Source organism: Cherax quadricarinatus, chromosome 94 (genome assembly GCF_038502225.1).
Source record: "Cherax quadricarinatus isolate ZL_2023a chromosome 94, ASM3850222v1, whole genome shotgun sequence".
Lineage (NCBI taxonomy): Eukaryota > Metazoa > Arthropoda > Malacostraca > Decapoda > Parastacidae > Cherax > Cherax quadricarinatus.
Genome location: NC_091385.1, coordinates 12,102,563 through 12,127,000, shown reverse-complemented (window position 1 = coordinate 12,127,000; position 24,438 = coordinate 12,102,563). Strand labels below are relative to the sequence as shown.

Here is a 24,438-nt window from a genome sequence, read left to right as displayed (position 1 = left end):
TGATTTGAAGTTGCTTGAGTTTTGGCATATTAAAACATCAGAAACAATGGCTTGTAAGACATACATATACGATAAAAACGGTCAAAGGGTTAATCCCACACCCCTTCCCAACATCCTGGCATTTACTTCTTTAATGGCTCATCTATAAATGTCTTAAACAGCTATGGTGACATCACGTTTCCCTGTCTATGGCCTTCTTTTACTGGAAAATGATCTCCCTCTCTCCTACTAGAGCTATGCAAGGGACCCTGACCTCAAGGATGTAGTTTTATGTGACAGCCACTGAAAGGGTTATACAGCCTCTTCTCACTTAGTGACGTACTCATTTATCGATGACTTGGACTTATAATGTATATTAGAGCTGATTTCCTCTATTCTTTTGATTACAATTTACTGTACACTGCTGTATAAACATTTAAAAATATACCAGAAATCTTATAAATGTTGCAAAGGTGATATTAAAACAATATCAAAGATGGTTGACACAAACCCAGTACCATTATAGTATGCTTCTCACTCAGTGACGACTTCGTTTAATGATGTGGTCTTAGGAACGGAACTCCGTCGTTAATTGAGGAAAGGCTGTACTTCAAATTATCATTTATTATTATAACCAGAACCATGCACTAAACCTACAAGAGACATAGAGCACTGTCAAATTACCTATTACTAAACCTCTTTCTACACAATGTTCAATTAAAGGTCCCCCATTATCATTTACCCCCCAACACCCCAGACTTACCTACTATGCCCTCTATAACATTTTTTCCTGCTTTGGTATTCATGTCCCCCACCACAATATCACTTGGTTTACAACTCCCTCAGCATTCACTTGACCTTTAACCATCACAGCATTGATCAACGCATCTCCTCTAGCACTCCAAATATTTTGAAAACAAGAGATTAACTTTCTGTGTGTAATAATACCCCCTCAAATATTTTTCGGGTCAGTACTTACCCATATATAAGGTTGCGAAGGTGGTACTGGTTACTCACATGATGGCAACAGAAATGTTACAGATACAAGTACCATCCGAGTTGCGACCTGCTCGATATACGACCACTTGTACTTACGACCGTACTGTTTACAGCTTAGCTTAAGCTATTTTGTACTTTTCTGTTCATGCATGTGAATGTTTTTGTATGTTTTCATGCATACAAATGTTTTTGTATGTTTTCATGCATACGAATGTTTTGTATGCAAATAAACAACTGTTTGTGTTGTACAATGGAACCTCAAAAATCGAACTTAATCCGTTCCAGGAGCTAGTTCTAAATTCAAAAAGTCTGAAATTCGGAGCAATATTTCCCATAAGAAATAATGGAAATACAATTAATCCGTTCCAGAAACCCAAAAATACTCACACAAAAAATACATTTTATAGAGATTAATTACAGTTTTACATACAACAAATACTATAGTTTTTAATTATGTATAGTAATACATATAAAATAACATTTTTACTTACCTTTATTGAAGATTGGTGATGGCATCTGGAAGACAGGGAGGAGGAGAGAGGGAGTTGGGGTTAGTGTTTGGAAGGAGAATCCCCCTCCATGAGGACTTCAGGTAAAGTCCTCTCTGGGGTTACCTCCCTTCTCTGTCTTTTAATGCCACTAGGACCAGCTTGAGAGTCACTGGACCCCTGTCTCACAAAATAACTGTCCACAGTCCTCTGTTTCTGGCGCCTCTCTAACATTTCCCTAAAATGGGACATGGTTCTGTCACTGAACTTGTTGCAAAGATGGCTTGTTTCAGCTTGCTCAGGGTGGTACTTCTGCACAAACATTTGGACATCATTGCACTTGGCACAAATCTCCATAATCTTTGAAGAAGGCACCTCATCCATTCCTCTTCCTCCTCCTCTGAAGCAAGTTCTTCAGCTGTGGAATTGATCCACACCAGCAACAACTTCTCAACCTCTTCAACTATTTGTGGTCTTTTTTTGGTTAGCATATTAACACCTTTCACAACATCAGCTTCCTTGATTTGTTCTTTCTTTGACAGGATAGAACCGATGGTTGACTTGTTTTTCCCATACATCCTAGCAAGCTCAACAAGTCTCACACCACTCTCATACTTCTGTATTATTTCCTTCTTCACATCTATGGTGTTTCTCACTTTCTTTACCACAGGGGTACCACTAGCAAGTTTCTTTGGGCCCATGGCAGCTTATTTCACAGTCCCACAAGCACTAAACACAAAGAAATAATCGTAAAATGTGTGAATGAGAGTGCAGGTTAGTGTTCACTCAAGCATAAACAAAGCTAGACTGGTCACGGCGCCTGTGCGGGGATGCGGACAGAGCGGGCGGCAGACAGGTCCCGTACCCGGCGGTCTGAAAATAGGGGCGCATTCGATAATAGGGACACAGTTTGTCCGAAAAAATGGTCCTATTTTCGAAAGGTTCGATATGTGATACATTCAATTTTTGAGGTTCCACTGTAAACAGTTTTTCTCCTAAGCCTTACAGTATAAAATACAGTACTAAAAGCATAAGGTTTGACTTGTGTCCATTTTGACTTACGACCAGTTGGTCGGAACCAAGCTCGGTCGTAAGTCAGATGGTACTTGTATATCCCACCGATATGTAGTTTTTATGCTCTGATAATTACAATTTATAGTAGGTCTTATGACTTCATATTCTGTTGTTATTCTGACACAAATATTAGGTGCAGAAATAGCAGTCAAGCAGCAGCAAACACTTTTACACACTGGAAGGTGAACATGTCAACCTTTCTCAGTCACTTACTATTCTCGAAATATATTCAAATTATTTATAGGTCGCAGCAAGAGTACATGAAACTCCTTGAATCACGGTGTCAGACAGAGTGCCACCCTACACTGCTGATGGTACAGTCACCCCACACTGTTGATGGTACAGTCACCCCACACTGCTGATGGTACAGTCACCCCACACTGTTGATGGTACAGTCACCCCACACTGCTGATGGTACAGTCACCCCACACTGCTGATGGTACAGTCACCCCACACTGTTGATGGTACAGTCACCCCACACTGCTGATGGTACAGTCACCCCACACTGTTGATGGTACAGTCACCCCACACTGCTGATGGTACAGTCACCCCACACTGTTGATGGTACAGTCACCCCACACTGCTGATGGTACAGTCACCCCACATTGCTGATGGTACAGTCACCCCACACTGTTGATGGTACAGTCACCCCACACTGCTGATGGTACAGTCACCCCACACTGTTGATGGTACAGTCACCCCACACTGCTGATGGTACAGTCACCCCACACTGTTGATGGTACAGTCACCCCACACTGCTGATGGTACAGTCACCCCACACTGCTGATGGTACAGTCACCCCACACTGTTGATGGTACAGTCACCCCACACTGCTGATGGTACAGTCACCCCACACTGTTGATGGTACAGTCACCCCACACTGCTGATGGTACAGTCACCCCACACTGTTGATGGTACAGTCACCCCACACTGCTGATGGTACAGTCACCCCACACTGTTGATGGTACAGTCACCCCACACTGCTGATGGTACAGTCACCCCACACTGCTTGTGGTACAGTCACCCCACACTGCTGATGGTACAGTCACCCCACACTGCTGATGGTACAGTCACCCCACACTGCTGATGGTACAGTCACCCCACACTCCTGATGGTACAGTCACCCCATACTGCTGATGGTACAGTCACCCCACGCTGCTGATGGTACAGTCACCCCACGCTGCTGATGGAACAGTCATCCCACACTGCTGATCGTACAGTCACACCACACTGCTGATGGTACAGTCACCACACACTGCTGATGGTACAGTCACCCCACACTGATGATGGTACAGTCACCCCACACTGCTGATGGTACAGTCACCCCATGCTGCTGATGGTACAGTCACCCTACACTCCTGATGGTACAGTCACCCCATACTGCTGATGGTACAGTCACTCCATGTTGCTGATGGTTCAGTCACCCCATGCTGCTGATGGTACAGTCACCCCATGCTGCTGATGGTACAGTCACCCCACACTGTTCATGGCATAGTCACCCCACACTGCTTATGGTACAGTCACCCCACACTGCTGATGGTACAGTCACCCCACACTGCTGATGGTACAGTCACCCCACACTGCTGATGTTACAGTCACCCCACACTCCTGATGGTACAGTCACCCCATACTGCTGATGGTACAGTCACTCCATGTTGCTGATGGTACAGTCACCCCATGCTGCTTATGGTACAGTCACCCCACACTGCTGATGGTACAGTCACCCCACAGTGCTGATGGTACAGTCACCCCACACTCCTGATGATACAGTTACCCCATACTGCTGATGGTACAGTCACCCCACGCTGCTGATGGTACAGTCACCCCATGCTGCTGATGGTTCAGTCTCCCCACACTGTTCACGGCATAGTCACCCCACACTGCTTATGGTACAGTCACCCCACAGTGCTTATGGTACAGTCACCCCACACTGCTGATGGTACAGTCACCCCACACTGCTGATGGTACAGTCACCCCACACTGCTGATGTTACAGTCACCCCACACTCCTGATGGTACAGTCACCCCATACTGCTGATGGTACAGTCACCCCACGCTGCTGATGGCACAGTCACCCCACGCTGCTGATGGTACAGTCACCCCACACTGTTGATGGCATCATCACCCCACGCTGCTGACGGTACAGTCACCCCACACTGCTGATGGAACAGTCATCCCACACTGCTGATGGTACAGTCACCCCACACTGCTGATGGTACAGCCACCCCACACTCCTGATGGTACAGTTACCCCATACTGCTGATGGTACAGTCACCCCACGCTGCTGATGGTACAGTCACCCCACGCTGCTGATGGTACAGTCACCCCACACTGTTCACGGTACAGTCACCCCACACTGCTTATGGTACAGTCACCCCACACTGCTGATGGTACAGTCACCCCACACTGCTGATGGTACAGTCACCCCACACTGCTGATGGTACAGCCACCTCACACTCCTGATGGTACAGTCACCCCACGCTGCTGATGGTACAGTCACCCCATGCTGCTGATGGTACAGTCACCCCATGCTGCTGATGGTACAGTCACCCCACACTGTTGATGGTACAGTCACCCCACACTGCTGATGGAACAGTCATCCCACACTGCTTATGGTACAGTCACCCCATACTGCTGATGGTACAGTCACCCCACACTGCTTATGGTACAGTCACCCCACACTCCTGATGGTACAGTCACCCCACACTCCTGATGGCACAGTCACCCCATACTGCTGATGGTACAGTCACCCCACGCTGCTGATGGTACAGTCACCCCATGCTGCTGATGGTACAGTCACCCACACTGTTCATGGCATAGTCACCCCACACTGCTTATGGTACAGTCACCCCACACTGCTTATGGTACAGTCACCCCACACTGTTGATGGTACAGTCACCCCACACTGCTGATGGTACAGTCACCCCACACTGCTGATGTTACAGTCACCCCACACTCCTGATGGTACAGTCACCCCATACTGCTGATGGTACAGTCACCCCACGCTGCTGATGGCACAGTCACCCCACGCTGCTGATGGTACAGTCACCCCACACTGTTGATGGCATCATCACCCCACGCTGCTGACGGTACAGTCACCCCACACTGCTGATGGAACAGTCATCCCACACTGCTGATGGTACAGTCACCCCACACTGCTGATGGTACAGCCACCCCACACTCCTTATGGTACAGTTACCCCATACTGCTGATGGTACAGTCACCCCACGCTGCTGATGGTACAGTCACCCCACGCTGCTGATGGTACAGTCACCCCACACTGTTCACGGTACAGTCACCCCACACTGCTGATGGTACAGTCACCCCACACTGCTGATGGTACAGTCACCCCACACTGCTGATGGTACAGTCACCCCACACTGCTGATTGTACATCCACCTCACACTCCTGATGGTACAGTCACCCCACGCTGCTGATGGTACAGTCACCCCATGCTGCTGATGGTACAGTCACCCCACACTGTTGATGGTACAGTCACCCCACACTGCTGATGGAACAGTCATCCCACACTGCTTATGGTACAGTCACCCCACACTGCTGATGGTACAGTCACCCCACAGTGCTGATGGTACAGTCACCCCACACTCCTGATGATACAGTTACCCCATACTGCTGATGGTACAGTCACCCCACACTCCTGATGGTACAGTCACCCCACACTGCTGATTGTACATCCACCTCACACTCCTGATGGTACAGTCACCCCACGCTGCTGATGGTACAGTCACCCCACGCTGCTGATGGTACAGTCACCCCACACTGTTCACGGTACAGTCACCCCACACTGCTTATGGTACAGTCACCCCACACTGCTGATGGTACAGTCACCCCACACTGCTGATGGTACAGTCACCCCACACTGCTGATGGTACAGTCACCCCACACTGCTGATTGTACATCCACCTCACACTCCTGATGGTACAGTCACCCCACGCTGCTGATGGTACAGTCACCCCATGCTGCTGATGGTACAGTCACCCCACACTGTTGATGGTACAGTCACCCCACACTGCTGATGGAACAGTCATCCCACACTGCTTATGGTACAGTCACCCCATACTGCTGATGGTACAGTCACCCCACACTGCTTATGGTACAGTCACCCCACACTCCTGATGGTACATTCACCCCACACTCCTGATGGCACAGTCACCCCATACTGCTGATGGTACAGTCACCCCACGCTGCTGATGGTACAGTCACCCCATGCTGCTGATGGTACAGTCACCCACACTGTTCATGGCATAGTCACCCCACACTGCTTATGGTACAGTCACCCCACACTGCTTATGGTACAGTCACCCCACACTGTTGATGGTACAGTCACCCCACACTGCTGATGGTACAGTCACCCCACACTGCTGATGTTACAGTCACCCCACACTCCTGATGGTACAGTCACCCCATACTGCTGATGGTACAGTCACCCCACGCTGCTGATGGCACAGTCACCCCACGCTGCTGATGGTACAGTCACCCCACACTGTTGATGGCATCATCACCCCACGCTGCTGACGGTACAGTCACCCCACACTGCTGATGGAACAGTCATCCCACACTGCTGATGGTACAGTCACCCCACACTGCTGATGGTACAGCCACCCCACACTCCTTATGGTACAGTTACCCCATACTGCTGATGGTACAGTCACCCCACGCTGCTGATGGTACAGTCACCCCACGCTGCTGATGGTACAGTCACCCCACACTGTTCACGGTACAGTCACCCCACACTGCTGATGGTACAGTCACCCCACACTGCTGATGGTACAGTCACCCCACACTGCTGATGGTACAGTCACCCCACACTGCTGATTGTACATCCACCTCACACTCCTGATGGTACAGTCACCCCACGCTGCTGATGGTACAGTCACCCCATGCTGCTGATGGTACAGTCACCCCACACTGTTGATGGTACAGTCACCCCACACTGCTGATGGAACAGTCATCCCACACTGCTTATGGTACAGTCACCCCACACTGCTGATGGTACAGTCACCCCACAGTGCTGATGGTACAGTCACCCCACACTCCTGATGATACAGTTACCCCATACTGCTGATGGTACAGTCACCCCACACTCCTGATGGTACAGTCACCCCACACTCCTGATGGTAGTCACCCCATACTGCTGATGGTACAGTCACCCCACGCTGCTGATGGTACAGTCACCCCATGCTGCTGATGGTACAGTCACCCCACACTGTTCATGGCATAGTCACCCCACACTGCTTATGGTGCAGTCACCCCACACTGCTTATGGTACAGTCACCCCACACTGCTGATGGTACAGTCACCCCACAGTGCTGATGGTACAGTCACCCCACACTGCTGATGTTACAGTCACTCCACACTCCTGATGGTACAGTCACCCCATACTGCTGATGGTACAGTCACCCCACGCTGCTGATGGTACAGTCACCCCACACTGTTGATGGCATCATCACCCCACGCTGCTGACGGTACAGTCACCCCACACTGCTGATGGAACAGTCATCCCACACTGCTGATGGTACAGTCACCCCACACTGCTGATGGTACAGCCACCCCACACTCCTGATGGTACAGTTACCCCATACTGCTGGTGGTACAGTCACCCCACGCTGCTGATGGTACAGTCACCCCATGCTGCTGATGGTACAGTCACCCCACACTGTTCACGGTACAGTCACCCCACACTGCTTATGGTACAGTCACCCCATACTGCTGATGGTACAGTCACCCCACACTGCTGATGGTACAGTCACCCCACACTGCTGATGGTACAGCCACCTCACTCTCCTGATGGTACAGTCACCCCACGCTGCTGATGGTACAGTCACCCCATGCTGCTGATGGTACAGTCACCCCACACTGCTGAGGGAACAGTCATCCCACACTGCTTACGGTACAGTCACCCCACACTGCTGATGGTACAGTCACCCCACAGTGCTGATGGTACAGTCACCCCACACTCCTGATGATACAGTTACCCCATACTGCTGATGGTACAGTCACCCCACACTGCTGATGGTACAGTCACCCCACGCTGCTGATGGTATAGTCACCCCACACTGTTCATGGCATAGTCACCCACGCTGCTTATGGTACAGTCACCCCACACTGCTGATGGTACAGTCACCCCACACTGCTTATGGTACAGTCACCCCACACTCCTGATGGTACAGTCACCCCACACTCCTGATGGTACAGTCACCCCATACTGCTGATGGTACAGTCCCCCACACTGCTGATGGTACAGTCACCCCACACTGCTGATGGTACAGTCACCCCATGCTGCTGATTTTTCAGTCACCCCACACTGCTGATGGTACAGTCACTCCACACTTCTGATGGTACAGTCACCCCTTGCTGCTGTTGGTACAGTCACCCTGCACTGTTGATGTTACAGTCACCCCACACTGCTTATGGTACAGTCACCCCACATTGCTGATAGTGCACTGTACCATCAGTTTTGCCTCCAGTGAACCTTGGAATATGTTTTCTATTTGTTCTCACTGTTCCACGCACAGAAGCATGACCATGGCAAGAAACTGATACATTTTGGCCACATACAGTTTATGCCAAGGGAATTATGTTTGCTTAGTTTATACACCTACCATCCGACTTATGACCTGCTCGACTTACGACCTGCTCGACTTACGACCGTGTTTTTTTGCCAAATTTCTGGGAAATAAACAACTATTTGTGTTGTACATAGTGTTTATCCTAAACCTTACAGTATAAAATACAGTACTAACAGCATAAAAAGTAAAGTAAAACATGAAATGCCAAAATAAAACAATAAAATAAAGTCATTACAAAAATGTGATGTTGATATTCAGTAGTAAAGTTCGACTTACGACCATTTCGACTTACAACCGGTTTCTCAGAACCAAACTCGGTCGTAAGTCGGATGGTAGGTGTATTGCTTGAATGACGGATGTCCCTTGAACAGAATCAAGGACATAGTAACAATAAATAACAAAAAAGGCACAATACCGTCACTGGAACGATACACAAATAACCTGCACATAGAAGAGGGGAGCTTATGACGACGTTTCGGTCCGACTTTGGTCCAAGTCGGACTGAAACATAATTGTAAGCTCCTCTCTTCTATGTGCAGGTTGTTTGTGTAAGGACATAGTAGTCTGTGCTGTGCTTTCCTTGTAGAAATGAGACAAGCATGATTGTGGCAAGGAATATACATGTTTCAGTCACTGTTGTATCTTTCCATCTGTGCAGCCATGATGATTAGGTTCACAGGTGGCTTTCTCTGAGAGAGAGAGAGAGAGAGAGAGAGAGAGAGAGAGAGAGAGAGAGAGGGAGAGGGAGAGAGAGAAAGATACATAGAGCCAGCCAACCACTCAGCAGAACACATATACACATGTTGCAGAGTAGTCTCTGTTTACTAACTTGGGACTCATAAGTTATAGGACATTCTGGCAGTATGATACTATCAGTTGCTTCAAAATTGAAAGGATGTGGCACAAATGTTGCTTTATGGGTTATTATCCAGGTTTTTACATTTCCTCGACCACACGTGGCCACTAAACTCTGTGTCAACATCATTTTCCTCAAAAAAGTCAGTGTTAATGTGACATGGCATTAGTAAATCCCTGGGGTTTGCCATGCTGTTTGCTATAGCTAGCGTTCAATTAAACTGGTGCTCAAACGAGGTACTATGTGGTCCCAGATTTTTTAATATGACACACAGTTTGTGTAGACCCATGACTCACGAAATCATAATGACATGATTGCAAACAAGCCATACCTCAGGCGGGGATAGAACCCGCGATCAGAGAGTCTCAAAACTCCAGACCGTCGCGTTAGTCACTGGACCAGCTAGCCACAAAGATTTGTCCAACTAGGTATATTTCTACACCATAGGAAGGTTAGCATAGGCACCACTGTGACCACAAATGCAAGTTTTTACAGACGAATCTCCAGCTAGCGTGGCCATGACAAACTCTAGCTCAAGTCTCCTTAAAATCGTTAACATGACTCAGGAAATCGTAATGACACAAATCTTATTGTGGCTAGCTGGTCCAATGGCTAACGCGACGGTCTGGAGTTTTGAGACTCTCTGATCACGGGTTCTTTCCCTGCCCGAGGTACAGTTTGTGTAGACCCATTCTGTACTGTCTAGGCCTATCAGGCCTCTGGTGCCAAATTTGAATGCAGAAAAAATAATGCATTGATCAACATCTGGAGCTCTAGCAGTAAAGTGTATATCAACAGTTTGACAGTTAAAAGCTTAGCATCTCCAAGAATCTCTTTTCTCCAGATTCATAAATGCTTAGTATAATACACAAATAACCCGCACGTAGAAGAGAGAAGCTTACGACGACGTTTCGGTCCGACTCGGACCATTTTCAAAGTCACACTAACCAGAAGTGGAGCAGGACGGCTATATATAGCCGTCCTGCTCCACTTCTGGTTAGTGTGACTTTGTAAATGGTCCGAATCGGACCGAAACGTCGTCGTAAGCTTCTCTCTTCTATGTGCGGGTTATTTGTGTATCATTCCAGTCACGGTATTGTGCCTTTTTTTGTTATTTATTTGCTTAGTATAATGTTATTTTTGCATCCCTTATTTTAATCCACATAATCCTTGAATTTATATACAAGAGGACACCACTTACATGGTAGGTTAGGTTCCAGGCTACTGCCGTAAAGCAGAAATTGCCATAGAGCGAATCAACATTTTATTTACTTTGAAATGCATATAAATGCTTCATAATATGTTTAAACTATCAAATATTAAGGTATCAATAGAACTAGGCACTAAAAAACAATAAAAAAGTAAAATGCACATACAGTACCCTAAAATAATTTTAGTCTTAATGTCGGTTCATGACCTGCCGGGCTGTGGCTCGTACGTTGGTTTGTGTGCAGCCAGCAGTAACAGCCTGGTTGATCAGGCTCTGATCCACCAGGAGGCCTGGTCACAGACCGGGCCACGGGGGCGTTGACCCCCGGAACTCTCTCCAGGTAAACTCCAGGGTGAGAGGTGAGTAGTAGTTATTGTAGGAAGTTAGGTGTGGTAGCTTCCCCGGCTACCACACCTCACAATTATGTTTGTTTACTTCTTTCTTTCAACACACCGGCAGTATCCCACCGAGGCGGGGCGGCCCAAAAGGAAAAACGAAAGTTTCTTCTTTTACATTTAGTAATATATACAGGAGAAGGGGTTACTAGCCCCTTGCTCCCGGCATTTTAGTCGCCTCTTACAACACTCATGGCTTACGGAGGAAGAATTCTGTTCCACTTCCCCATGGAGGTAAGAGGAAATAAACAAGAACAAGGACTAGTAAGAAAATAGAAGAAAACCCAGAGAGGTGTGTATATATATGCTTGTACATGTATGTGTAGTGTGACCTAAGTGTAAGTAGAAGTAGCAAGACGTACCTGAAATCTTGCATGTTTATGAGACAGAAAAATGGACACCAGCATTCCTACCATCATGTAAAACAATTACAGGCTTTCGTTTTACACTCACTTGGCAGGACGGTAGTACCTCCCTGGGCGGTTGCTGTCTACCAACCTACTACCTAGAACATAAGTATAATTATCAGAGTATATATATATGAAATATGCAGTAACCTTGAAACGATCAAAATTTTGGAAAGTTTCCAGACATAAACAGAGTGGTGTGCAGGCACTGTAATTGTGAATCAGGGAGCCATGTAAATGAATTTTTGGTCACAATTTGAAATGTCCATACAGTAGGGCCCCGCTTTTTGGCGTTCCACTAATATGGCGATCTCAAATTATGACCAAAACTTTCTGTACGGCAAGTGGTCTTTCAAATAAGGCGCAGGCCACCCGGTTTGTTTACATTCTCCATGAGCACATCTCTCTGTTATATAATAATAATCACTCTTGGGCACATTAAGTGTCTAATTTTACGCCAATGTAGATGTAAAATTAGACATTTAATGTCTAATCCATTCATATTTTCTTCAAAATTATATAAGAAACATGTTACATAGTATATAAACATTTTGTTTATGTACTGTGGAGGTGTGGTAGCCAGGCTGAGGGAAAACATTGTCACTCCCCTTAATACATAACGCTTTTGTTTACAATTCTCGGCTTGAATTATTCATTACTTCTCCCTTTGTTTGTGATGGCATCTAAAGGTAGTTGTTATAAACGATTAAACTCAGTGAACATGGTATGTCGATGGTAATAATATGGCTCTGGGCCACATTAAATATCGTGTAGCTATGTAGGTAGGTGTAGGCATGTAGCCCAGGTGGACTACATACCTACATTATTATTATAACTGATACGTATGTGTACCTGTACCTAAGTAAACTTACACACAAGTCCTACAAGTTGCCAGGCAACTTGTAGGACTTGTGGTAGCCAGGCAACTTGTAGGACTTGTGGTAACCAGGCAACTAGTAGGACTTGTGGTAGCCAGGCAACTTGTGGTAGCCAGGCAACTAGTAGGACTTGTGGTAGCCAGGCAACTTGTGGTAGCCAGGCAACTTGTAGGACTTGTGGTAACCAGGCAACTAGTAGGACTTGTGGTAGCCAGGCAACTTGTGGTAGCCAGGCAACTTGTAGGACTTGTGGTAACCAGGCAACTAGTAGGACTTGTGGTAGCCAGGCAACTTGTAGGACTTGTGGTAACCAGGCAACTTGTAGAACTTGTGGTATCCAGGCAACTTGTAGAACTTGTGGTAGCCAGGCAACTTGTAGGACTTGTGGTAACCAGGCAACTTGTAGAACTTGTGGTATCCAGGCAACTTGTAGAACTTGTGGTAGCCAGGCAACTTGTAGGACTTGTGGTAACCAGGCAACTTGTAGAACTTGTGGTATCCAGGCAACTTGTAGAACTTGTGGTAGCCAGGCAACTTGTAGGACTTGTGGTAACCAGGCAACTTGTAGAACTTGTGGTATCCAGGCAACTTGTAGAACTTGTGGTAGCCAGGCAACTTGTAGGACTTGTGGTAACCAGGCAACTTGTAGAACTTGTGGTATCCAGGCAACTTGTAGAACTTGTGGTAGCCAGGCAACTTGTAGGACTTGTGGTAGCCAGGTAACTTGTAGAACTTGTGGTAGCCAGGCAACTTGTAGAACTTGTGGTAGCCAGGCAACTTGTAGAACTTGTGGTAGCCAGGCAACTTGTAGAACTTGTGGTAGCCAGGCAACTTGTAGAACTTGTGGTAGCCAGGCAACTTGTAGAACTTGTGGTAGCCAGGCAACTTGTAGAACTTGTGGTAGCCAGGCAACTTGTAGAACTTGTGGTAGCCAGGCAACTTGTAGAACTTGTGGTAGCCAGGCAACTTGTAGAACTTGTGGTAGCCAGGCAACTTGTAGAACTTGTGGTAGCCAGGCAACTTGTAGAACTTGTGGTAGCCAGGCAACTTGTAGAACTTGTGGTATCCAGGCAACTTGTAGAACTTGTGGTAGCCAGGCAACTTGTAGAACTTGTGGTAGCCAGGCAACTTGTAGAACTTGTGGTATCCAGGCAACTTGTAGAACTTGTGGTAGCCAGGCAACTTGTAGGACTTGTGGTAGCCAGGCAACTTGTAGAACTTGTGGTAGCCAGGCAACTTGTAGAACTTGTGGTAGCCAGGCAACTTGTAGAACTTGTGGTATCCAGGCAACTTGTAGAACTTGTGGTAGCCAGGCAACTTGTAGAACTTGTGGTAGCCAGGCAACTTGTAGAACTTGTGGTATCCAGGCAACTTGTAGAACTTGTGGTAGCCAGGCAACTTGTAGAACTTGTGGTAGCCAGGCAACTTGTAGAACTTGTGGTATCCAGGCAACTTGTAGAACTTGTGGTATCCAGGCAACTTGTAGAACTTGTGGTAGCCAGGCAACTTGTAGAACTTGTGGTAGCCAGGCAACTTGTAGAACTTGTGGTATCCAGGCAACTTGTAGGACTTGTGGTAGCCAGGCAACTTGTAGAACTTGTGGTAGCCAGGCAACTTGTAGAACTTGTGGTATCCAGGCAACTTGTAGAACTTGTGGTAGCCAGGCAACTTGTAGAACTTGTGGTATCCAGGCAACTTGTAGGACTTGTGGTAGCCAGGCAACTTGTAGGACTTGTGGTAGCCAGGCAACTTGTAGAACTTGTGGTATCCAGGCAACTTGTAGAACTTGTGGTAGCCAGGCAACTTGTAGAACTTGTGGTAGCCAGGCAACTTGTAGAACTTGTGGTATCCAGGCAACTTGTAGAACTTGTGGTAGCCAGGCAACTTGTAGAACTTGTGGTATCCAGGCAACTTGTAGAACTTGTGGTAGCCAGGCAACTTGTAGGACTTGTGGTAGCCAGGCAACTTGTAGAACTTGTGGTATCCAGGCAACTTGTAGAACTTGTGGTAGCCAGGCAACTTGTAGAACTTGTGGTAGCCAGGCAACTTGTAGAACTTGTGGTAGCCAGGCAACTTGTAGAACTTGTGGTAGCCAGGCAACTTGTAGAACTTGTGGTAGCCAGGCAACTTGTAGAACTTGTGGTAGCCAGGCAACTTGTAGAACTTGTGGTAGCCAGGCAACTTGTAGGACTTGTGGTAGCCAGGCAACTTGTAGAACTTGTGGTAGCCAGGCAACTTGTAGGACTTGTGGTAGCCAGGCAACTTGTAGAACTTGTGGTAGCCAGGCAACTTGTAGAACTTGTGGTAGCCAGGCAACTTGTAGAACTTGTGGTAGCCAGGTAACTTGTAGAACTTGTGGTAGCCAGGCAACTTGTAGAACTTGTGGTAGCCAGGCAACTTGTAGAACTTGTGGTAGCCAGGCAACTTGTAGAACTTGTGGTATCCAGGCAACTTGTAGAACTTGTGGTAGCCAGGCAACTTGTAGAACTTGTGGTAGCCAGGCAACTTGTAGAACTTGTGGTAGCCAGGCAACTTGTAGAACTTGTGGTAGCCAGGCAACTTGTAGAACTTGTGGTATCCAGGCAACTTGTAGAACTTGTGGTAGCCAGGCAACTTGTAGAACTTGTGGTAGCCAGGCAACTTGTAGAACTTGTGGTAGCCAGGCAACTTGTAGAACTTGTGGTAGCCAGGCAACTTGTAGAACTTGTGACGAAAACCAGACACGTTCATCTGGTTTGTTTACATTATGTGTGGGTGGGGTGGGGAGGGCTGCCCTTCCTGGCTACCCATACTTCCCAACTTTACTTCATACAAATAAAACTCAACTCTCACCCTACATTAATACTACAAAAATTTTAAGGTAATTAAGTACTAAGGTAATGAGTGTACTATATATGCATTTTATCGCTCTAGGGAGCTTAATGTCATAGTAGGTATAAGTGGCTAGGCAGGATGCCATACCTCCCACATGACTTTCTACAAATACTTTTCACCTCTCACCCTACGTTAAGACCATTAAGACTACAAATATTTTAAGGTAAGTAATGCATGTACTGTATGTGCATTTTATTGCTCTAGGGAGCTTTAAGCATCGTAGTATAGTATGTGTGGGTGGGGTGACCAGAAGGGCTACCACACCTGACTTCTTAGAGTAAATACTACTCACCTTTTGCCCTACATTAAGACTACAAATATTTTGAATTAAATAATGAGTGTACTGTGTGTGTGTTTTACTTTTTAATGCTTAGTTCTGTTGCTAACTTAATATATGCTAGTGTAAACTTGTTATCTGGCATTTATATGATTTATAAATGGGAAAAAATGGAGTTCTGCTTTCCAGCAGTAGCCTGGAACCTAACCTGCCGAATAAGTGGGGCCCTACTGTATTAGTGAATTGGTGTAAAGCCCCACAAAGCAGGGCCTCCTGCTTTACAGGGCCATAACTAATCATTCAACATTACTGACCATTCAACTTTACTGCTCCTCCTTTCTTAGCTCAAACACTCTCAGACTCACCTGTCTTAACCCTTTGACTGTCGCAACCCCCAATCCTGAGGTGTCTCCTGGTGTCACAAAATTTAAAAAAAAAAATTATTTTTTCTTATGAAATGATAGAGAATCTTTTCCCGATTGTAATGACACCAAAAAAACGAAATTTGATGGAAAACTGACGGAATTATGCTCTCGCGAAGTTAGCGACCTCGGCGCTGTTTACAAATCGGCGATTTCGCCCACTTTGAGCCCTATTTTCGGCTAATTCCATTGTTCCAGTCGCCCAAACTCATAGCTATTTCTTTAGAACTCCATTTTTTCTATCGATTGAGTACAAGAAGCTGCCCATTTACCGATTGCAACTACCTAATAATGTGGTCAGAAATTTGCAATTTGGCCAATTTCACGAAAAATAAAAAAAATATGACAATTTCAAAATAAGGTCCAGAATGAACAATGCAGACATTCCTGGCTCTAAAATAACATTTTCTTTGCTCATCAGTCATGTCTCCAGGCCCCTCTGATATTACTCTTGCTTTCTATTTTGAATTTTTATTCAAACAAAAAATAGAAGACTTACTATTATGCAGACTAGTGCAATACTGTAATAATTATATAAATAACATCAACCCATTCATGACTGCATATTAGAATGGCTAGTTGGACATTTAATGGACAATGGCATCATTTGTTTACTTTTGAACATTGGCAAAAATCAAACATTTCCCCTAATTTGAGCTCCATTTCTAGGTTCTTTTTATAGTAAAATCAATCAAAATCACCTCTATTTCTATAATATGTTTCCCATTCTAACAAATGAGACCAAGAAAACGAGAACACAACCATAAATACTATACGAAAATAGACCACAAAGTCGGCATTTTAATTAAAAAAATCGGTCGGAGTTTTTTTTCTCATTATGCACTGCGTGCTCCAGGATTTTTTTTATATGGTGCACACTGACCACACAGACCCATTCTCTCACATGTGGGCCTACCAGCTTTTTCCTGCTTGATTTGAAGCCGCTAGAATTTATGAGTATATATACGTCAAACACGGTACCTCGTAAGACGTATATATATGGCCGCGACAGTCAAAGGGTTAATCCCATTTATTTCTCACCACTGAGAATCTCTTAACCCCCGTTTAGCTTTCTTTTGTTTAGAGTTATGACATCCAGTTTCTTTTGATTCATAACATTCACAGTCATCTTTTTCTTATCTGTACTACATCTACACACATTCAGACATCCCAACTTTATAAAGTTCTTTTTAAATTTAGTAATTAATTCAGAAAAAGAGGTTACTAATCCTTTGTTCCTGGCAGTTTAGTCACCTTTTATGACATGCATGGTTAACGGTAGAAGGATTCTTCTTCACTTCCCCATAGAGATGAAAGGAAATAAATAAGAAGAACAATTAAGAAAATACAGTGGTCCCTCGCTTTTCGTAGTTCTCGGCAATCGTAAATTTCGCCAATCATAGGGGTATTTTCATATAAACATGGACTCGCTTTTCATAGGTTGACTCACGAATAGTAGTTCGTCCGGGACGAGTACGCACGGTGTGAGCCGGGGCAGCCTCCCTACCCAGCCAGTCTGGCATTGTTTAGCAGTGAGCGAAGGTCCCCTCACGTGCTCCTACAAAATATTTCATAATATTCCACTCATTTTAGTGCTTGCAAGTACTAAATAAGCTACCATGGCTCCAAAGAAAGCTCCTAGTGCCAAGCCTGTGGTAAAGAAGGTGAGAAGTATGTACAGTGACAAAGACTTGGGCCATTTTAGAGAAGTGTCAAAGAGACGCCAGAAACAGAGCTCTCTCCACAGTTACTTTGCGAGACAGGACTAGAGTGACTCTCAAGGTGTTCCTAGTGGCATTAAGAAACAGAGAAGAGAAGCAACCCCAGAAAAGCAATTGGTACCTGAGGTGTTGATGGAAGGGGATTCCCCTTCCAAACTGTAAACAATCCAATCTCTCTCCTCCAGTCTCCCATACACTAAGAAGAATCTCCAATAAAGGTAAGTGTTATGCTGTTAATGTTTCATTCATTATTTCCCATTGTATTGTTTATGTACTACATGTATATTTCATGTAAAAAAATTTTTTGTTTTAATACTTCTGGGTGTCAGGAACGGATTAATTGTATTTACATTATTTCTTATGGGGAAAATTGATTCACAAATCGTAAATTTCATATATAGTAGCTCCTCCAGGAACGGATTAATTACGAGAAACGAGGGACCAGTGTAGATGAAAATTCAGATGGGTGCATATACATGTATGTATATATGTAGTGTGACCTTAGTGTAAGTAGAAGTAGCAAGGTGTACCTGTATTCTTGTGTGTTTGAGACAGAAAGAAAAAGACACCAACAATCTTACCATTGTGTAAAATAATTACAGGTTTCCATTTCACATGCATTTGGCAGGACGGTAGTACCTCCCTAGGTGGTTGCTGTCTACAAACCTACTACATGATGGTAGTACCTCCCTAGGTGGTTGCTATCTACCAGCCTACTACATGATGGTAGTACCTTTCTAGGTGGTTGCTGTCTACCAGCTTACTACATGATGGTAGCACCTCCCTAGGTGGTTACTGTCTACAAACCTACTACGTGATGGTAGTACCTCCTTCGGTGGTTGCTGTCTACCTGCCTACTACATGATGGTAGTACCTCCCTAGGTGGTTAATATCTACAAACCTACTACATGATGGTAGTACCTCAATAGGTGGTTGCTCTCTTACAGCCTACTAAATATTGTTCAGTTATATGGTTCAACATAAGCACCTGATATCCTGATATACATATCCCCTACCCTTTCTGAAACCCTGCAATCCTATTCTCCGTCTTTCAGTGATAGCTACCATACGCTTTACCTGGTATATGCAGAAGGCTTATTTCCCTATAATTTTTACACTCTTTTGTTCCCCTTTCCTCTATACAAAGGAATTATGCATCCGCTTTTTTATATAATCTCCTTTTACACTCCCTCACCACTCTGTTATCCTCTGTTTTGCTCTCCATATATTCCATCCTCCTTGTATCACTTCTGCTTTGTTAAAATGTCTCATATTCTAACTTTGTCTCTCTTACCACTGTCTATCTCATTATTCCACCAATCACTCCTCTTTTTCATGTTTCTGAAAAGCATGATCACCAACCACTTGGATTCCCAACAGCTGCACAACCCAGGGCAACTTGGGCTTAGAGCAGGTTGCTCCTGTCTCTTGCAACTACTAGACCACTACGACATGGTCTTGAATGCACTGGAAGACAAACAGAATGCAGATGTAGTAAACAAAGACTGCTATGGCCTTTGACAAGTGCAATTATGATGTAATAGTGCACAAAATGGAAAAATAGGCAGATGGATCTTCAGCTTTCCAACCAATAGAACATAGAGTAATGGTAAACAGAGTTGAGTCAGAGGTGGCAACAATGGAAAGCTCTGTTTCACAAGGTACAATACTTGCTTCTATATCAGACATAGACACAGATGTAAACCATACCACCATGTCATCTTTTGCAGATAATCCTCTCGTGAGGTTCCTTGATGCTGGTGAGGGGCTCTTGATCGAGGGAATTGGATCTGTGCTTCAGTTCCATGAACTGAGCCTGAATACCTTCCATCCCTTCCCTACAGGCTCTGTATAATCCCTACAGGTTTAGCACTCCCCCCATGATAATAATAATAAAAATTTTTCAGATACTAGAATCTGCATGAATGTTATCCATTGAAAACACACTAAATCTTCAAGCGGATATAAACCAAATTTTCTAGTGGATTATGGAAAACAATATGATGATCAGTAAATAAAAAATTTCAGTTACTCCATTATGGAAAGCTAAGAAATAATAACTTGAACAGAGTACACTGCAAACTCGAACCACACAATAGAGCGAAAAGCTAATGTGTAGTACTTGGGAGTGTTAATGTTAGAGGATCTCACCTTCAAGGATGACAAAAATGTCAGTCACATCTTCAAGGAAATGATAGGATGGGTGGATGGATAATGAAAGCATTCAAAATAAGGGATGCCATGTCACTGGTGATCCTCTTTAGCCCTTAAACTGTGTCTGACAGACTAGTACACAAGTGCTGTCTGCGTGTCCAATGTACTAGCATGTACCAACCACTCCAAAACTATCTCTCAACCTGCTTTTAACATTTCTATTTTGACCCCACAGCCTCATGCACCTCCCCCACATTCACATCTGGTTCTTCCTCACTCCTAGAAGATGTTATGGCTCCCTGGCCAATGCATGAAATCACTGCCTCCCTCTCTTTATCAACATTTAACAGCTCCAATACCTCCAATACCTCCCAATACCTCCAACTCCCCATCTAATAACTCCCTTCTGTTTTTAACTGTTAAATCCATTTGTTTCCTAGACTTTTCCAACCAATTAATCTCACTCCAAAACTTTTTTTCATCTCTCTTTTACTCTTCATATAACCTACTTAATTTATATCATGTCTTTTTGTGAAAGCCTCTCATAAGTTAACCTCTTACCATTCTCTTTACCTCATCATTCTACCAATCATTCCTCTTCCCTCCTGCACCCACCTTCCTATATCCATAAACCTCTGGTGCACACTAACACTACATTCTCCTAAATTAGTTTATATTATGCTATTTTTTCAGAGTTTGTATATGCAGCAGTTTGCCTGACCAGGGAACCTATGTTTAAACGTAACCTCACAAGCTTTGGCAGAACCAATTTGCGCTCAACAATCTGCTACAATATGATTCGACTAGCAGCACCACAGCCTGGGGAAGTTGTAATAGACCCAATGTGTGGAGGAGCAACTATACCCATGGAAGTAAGGGACTCAGCTATGGAATGTCTTCTTCTTTCATTAAAGCTTATTGAAGTTTATATAATTGCTAAGGACACATTTTCAAATTTTTTAAACAATATTTTGTTCACTGTAACCTACTGGTCCCACTAAGACAGCTAGACAGAATGAAACGTATATTCCATTATTTATTCCCTAGCTGTCTTCCATAAGTACATGAATTTCACAGTTACACTGACCCATTGAATCATATCCCCACCCGTCCTACAGAGCACAGGTACAGTATTGTGGTTCTTACCTCTAGAACTCAATTCTGCCTAGTTTATAAAAAAAAAAAGGAAAGGAAAACATTTGTCATATTGTCATATGGGAACTGATATTGATATGATATTGATATTTCAGCATTTTTCTCTACTGTCAATTAACACCCATGTAGACTTTTGTATTAGAGTATGCACATTATTCTTATACAGTGGATCCTTGGTTTTCAGCTGGTGCAGAAATCATACAATTCAGATTTTGAGCACTTTTTTCGGCAAAATTTAGCCCCGGGTTTCGTGCATCAACTCGGAAATCAGCAGTACCAGACGCGTCCACCTGGGTCGCTCATACGTTTGTGACTCGCTCTTGGACCCATTAAATGTTTTATTTTACATTAATATAGACATTTTCATTAATTTATCTATATTTTCTTCAAAATTATGTAAGAAACATGTTACATAGCATATAAACTTGCCTTTGATCACTTTGTTCACTAAGAGTGTCCCTCTAGTCTTTACACCATAGTAATACTAGTATTATGTAATAATCACTCTTGGGCATGTTAAATGTCGTATTTTACGTTAATATAGACATTTTCATTAATCCGTCTATGATATTTTCTTCAAAATTATATTCTATAAGGAACATGTTACATAGCATATAAACATGCAATGTTTATATGCTATCGAGGGGTGGGGTCGGGTGGAGGGTAAACATTACGTTTTCTCTGAGCCAGCATCAGAGAAAACGTGTGTGAATCTGCGTTGGCCCAGTAACCGCCCTTAATAGTACATAAGGATTTTGTTTACAATTCTCGACATGCATTATTTATTACTTCTCCCTTTGTTTATGATGGCATCCAAAGGTAGTTGTTAGAAATGATTAAACTCAGTGAACATGGTATATCAATGGTAATAATATGGCTGTAGGTCGCAGTGTATGTAGCCAGTAGGTATACGCCTGGGATGTAGTCCCTCTTGGACTACAAATAAATACTACACACCAACAAGAGTCTTCTATAAAGGTATGTAATGTTCATTTCTCATTAAAATTAGTCATTTATATTTGTTTCTCATTGTTTTATGTATGTAAAACTATAGTTATTCTCTATAAAATTTATTTTTTGTTAATATTTGTGGGTGTCTGAAACAGATTAATTGGATTCACATTATTTCTTATGGGAAATGTTACTTTGGTTTTTGGCCATTTCAGATTTCAGCCAACCTTCTGGAATGGATTATGTATTTATGAAAACTGGGGGTCTAATGTATTTGCTTTCTGTACCATTAAGTTTTGGAAATATAAACACATATGCAGTTTAATGTGATTCTTTATTGACAACGTTTCGCCCACACAGTGGGCTTTTTCAAGTTACAAACAGATTTGTTTGTGACTTGAAAAAGCCCAATGTGTGGGCAAAACGTTGTCAATAAAGGATCACATTAAACTGCTTGTGTGTTTATATTTCCACTGTGTCGGTATTTTATACCATTTATTTCCTGGAGTTTACCTGGAGTTTACCTGGAGAGAGTTCCGGGGGTCAACGCCCCCGCGGCCCGGTCTGTGACCAGGCCTCCACCTTTAAGTTTTGTCTAGTTCATGTAGTAAGGTATATATGATATGATATATTGCACTAAACCTTTTAGAGTCAAGACCCCTGTTCTCAAATTTATTGCCTTTTCAAATTCATGTGGTGTTATGATAATATCAGAGATTTTTAAATTGACCACTTTTTGAGTCTCGGCCATATAAAATTCATTTAGGCTGCCGACTTTTAGTCAGGTTAAAGGCTCACCAAACACCATGTCATATTGGAACTTTAGTATCTCACTCATTTCTTTGCTGTCATCTGTATCCCATCTAGTCTAAGCAGGGATCCAATACTGGATGTTGTTTTTGCTTTAGATTTGACATAAGAAATGTTTTGGGTTTCTTTCAGTTTCATTTATGGTTATCGGTTCATCCTGAGTTTCTTGTCTCCTGTGTGCTTCTTTAACCTTAAGTTAGATATTTGCTATTTCTCACTAAAAACCACATTTTCTCTGTTCATTAGTTAGGTCCCCAGGCATCTCTTGCTTTCCATTTTGAATTTTTATTCACAAAAATTAGACGATTTACTGCATTATTGTAATAATTGTATAAGTAATGTCAGTGCATTCCTAAATGCATATTAGACTGGTCTGTGTGGTCAGTGTGCATAGTATAAAAAAAATCCTGCAGCACGCAGTGCATAATGAGAAAAAAAACTCCGTCTATGATTTTGGATTAAAACGGCAACTTTGAGGTGTATTTTCGTATAATGTTTATAGTTGTATTCTTGCTTTCTTGGTTTCATTTGATAGAATGAAAGACATATTACAGAAATAGAGATGATTTTGTTTGGTTTCAGGATGGAAAGGACCTTGAAAAATTGTAGTGTCATCTGCAAATAGTGTGGGTTTGAGTAGTTGCTATGCTTTTGGTAGGTCATTTATGTATATGAGAAAGAGAAGAGGGCCTAGGACACTTCCCTGTGGGACACCAACTGTAATTGGCTGTGCGGAAGAGTTTGCCCTGTTTGTGTACACATATTGGCTTCTGTTGCTGAGGTAAGACTTTAGGTAGTTGAGGGAGTGCCCTCTTATACCATAGTGCGACAATTTTATGTGGAGGAAGTCATGGTCAACTGTATCAAAAGCTTTACGTAAGTCAATGAAGATCCCCAGTGGGACTTCTTTTTTCTCTATTGCAGTGTATATGTGTTTTAGCATGTGTATAATAGCATCATTAGTATTTTTATTAGGCCTGAACCCAAATTGACAGGGGTTGAGTATGTTGTGGGAGATGAGGTAGGAATAGATTCGCTTATGAATTATTTTTCAAAGATTTTAGAGAGAGGGTGTAAGTTGGATATTGGCCTATAGTTATTCAACTCTGTTTGGTCTCCTCCTTTATGGATCGGGGTGACCCTTGCTATTTTGAGAACTGTAGGGAAGGTAGAGGATTCTATGGATTTGTTAAAGAGTG

At 43.9% G+C, this 24,438-nt stretch overlaps 1 protein-coding gene across 1 annotated transcript in view; it reads left to right on the top strand.

The window, feature by feature from the left end:
- Positions 1-24,438, top strand: part of LOC128700847 (tRNA (guanine(6)-N2)-methyltransferase THUMP3) — a 142,452-nt gene that overhangs the window by 61,877 nt on the left and 56,137 nt on the right. The window contains exon 7 of the mRNA XM_053794294.2: positions 21,017-21,195. Within this exon, the coding sequence (XP_053650269.2) occupies positions 21,017-21,195 (179 nt within the window). The remainder of the gene's footprint in view (positions 1-21,016; positions 21,196-24,438) is intronic.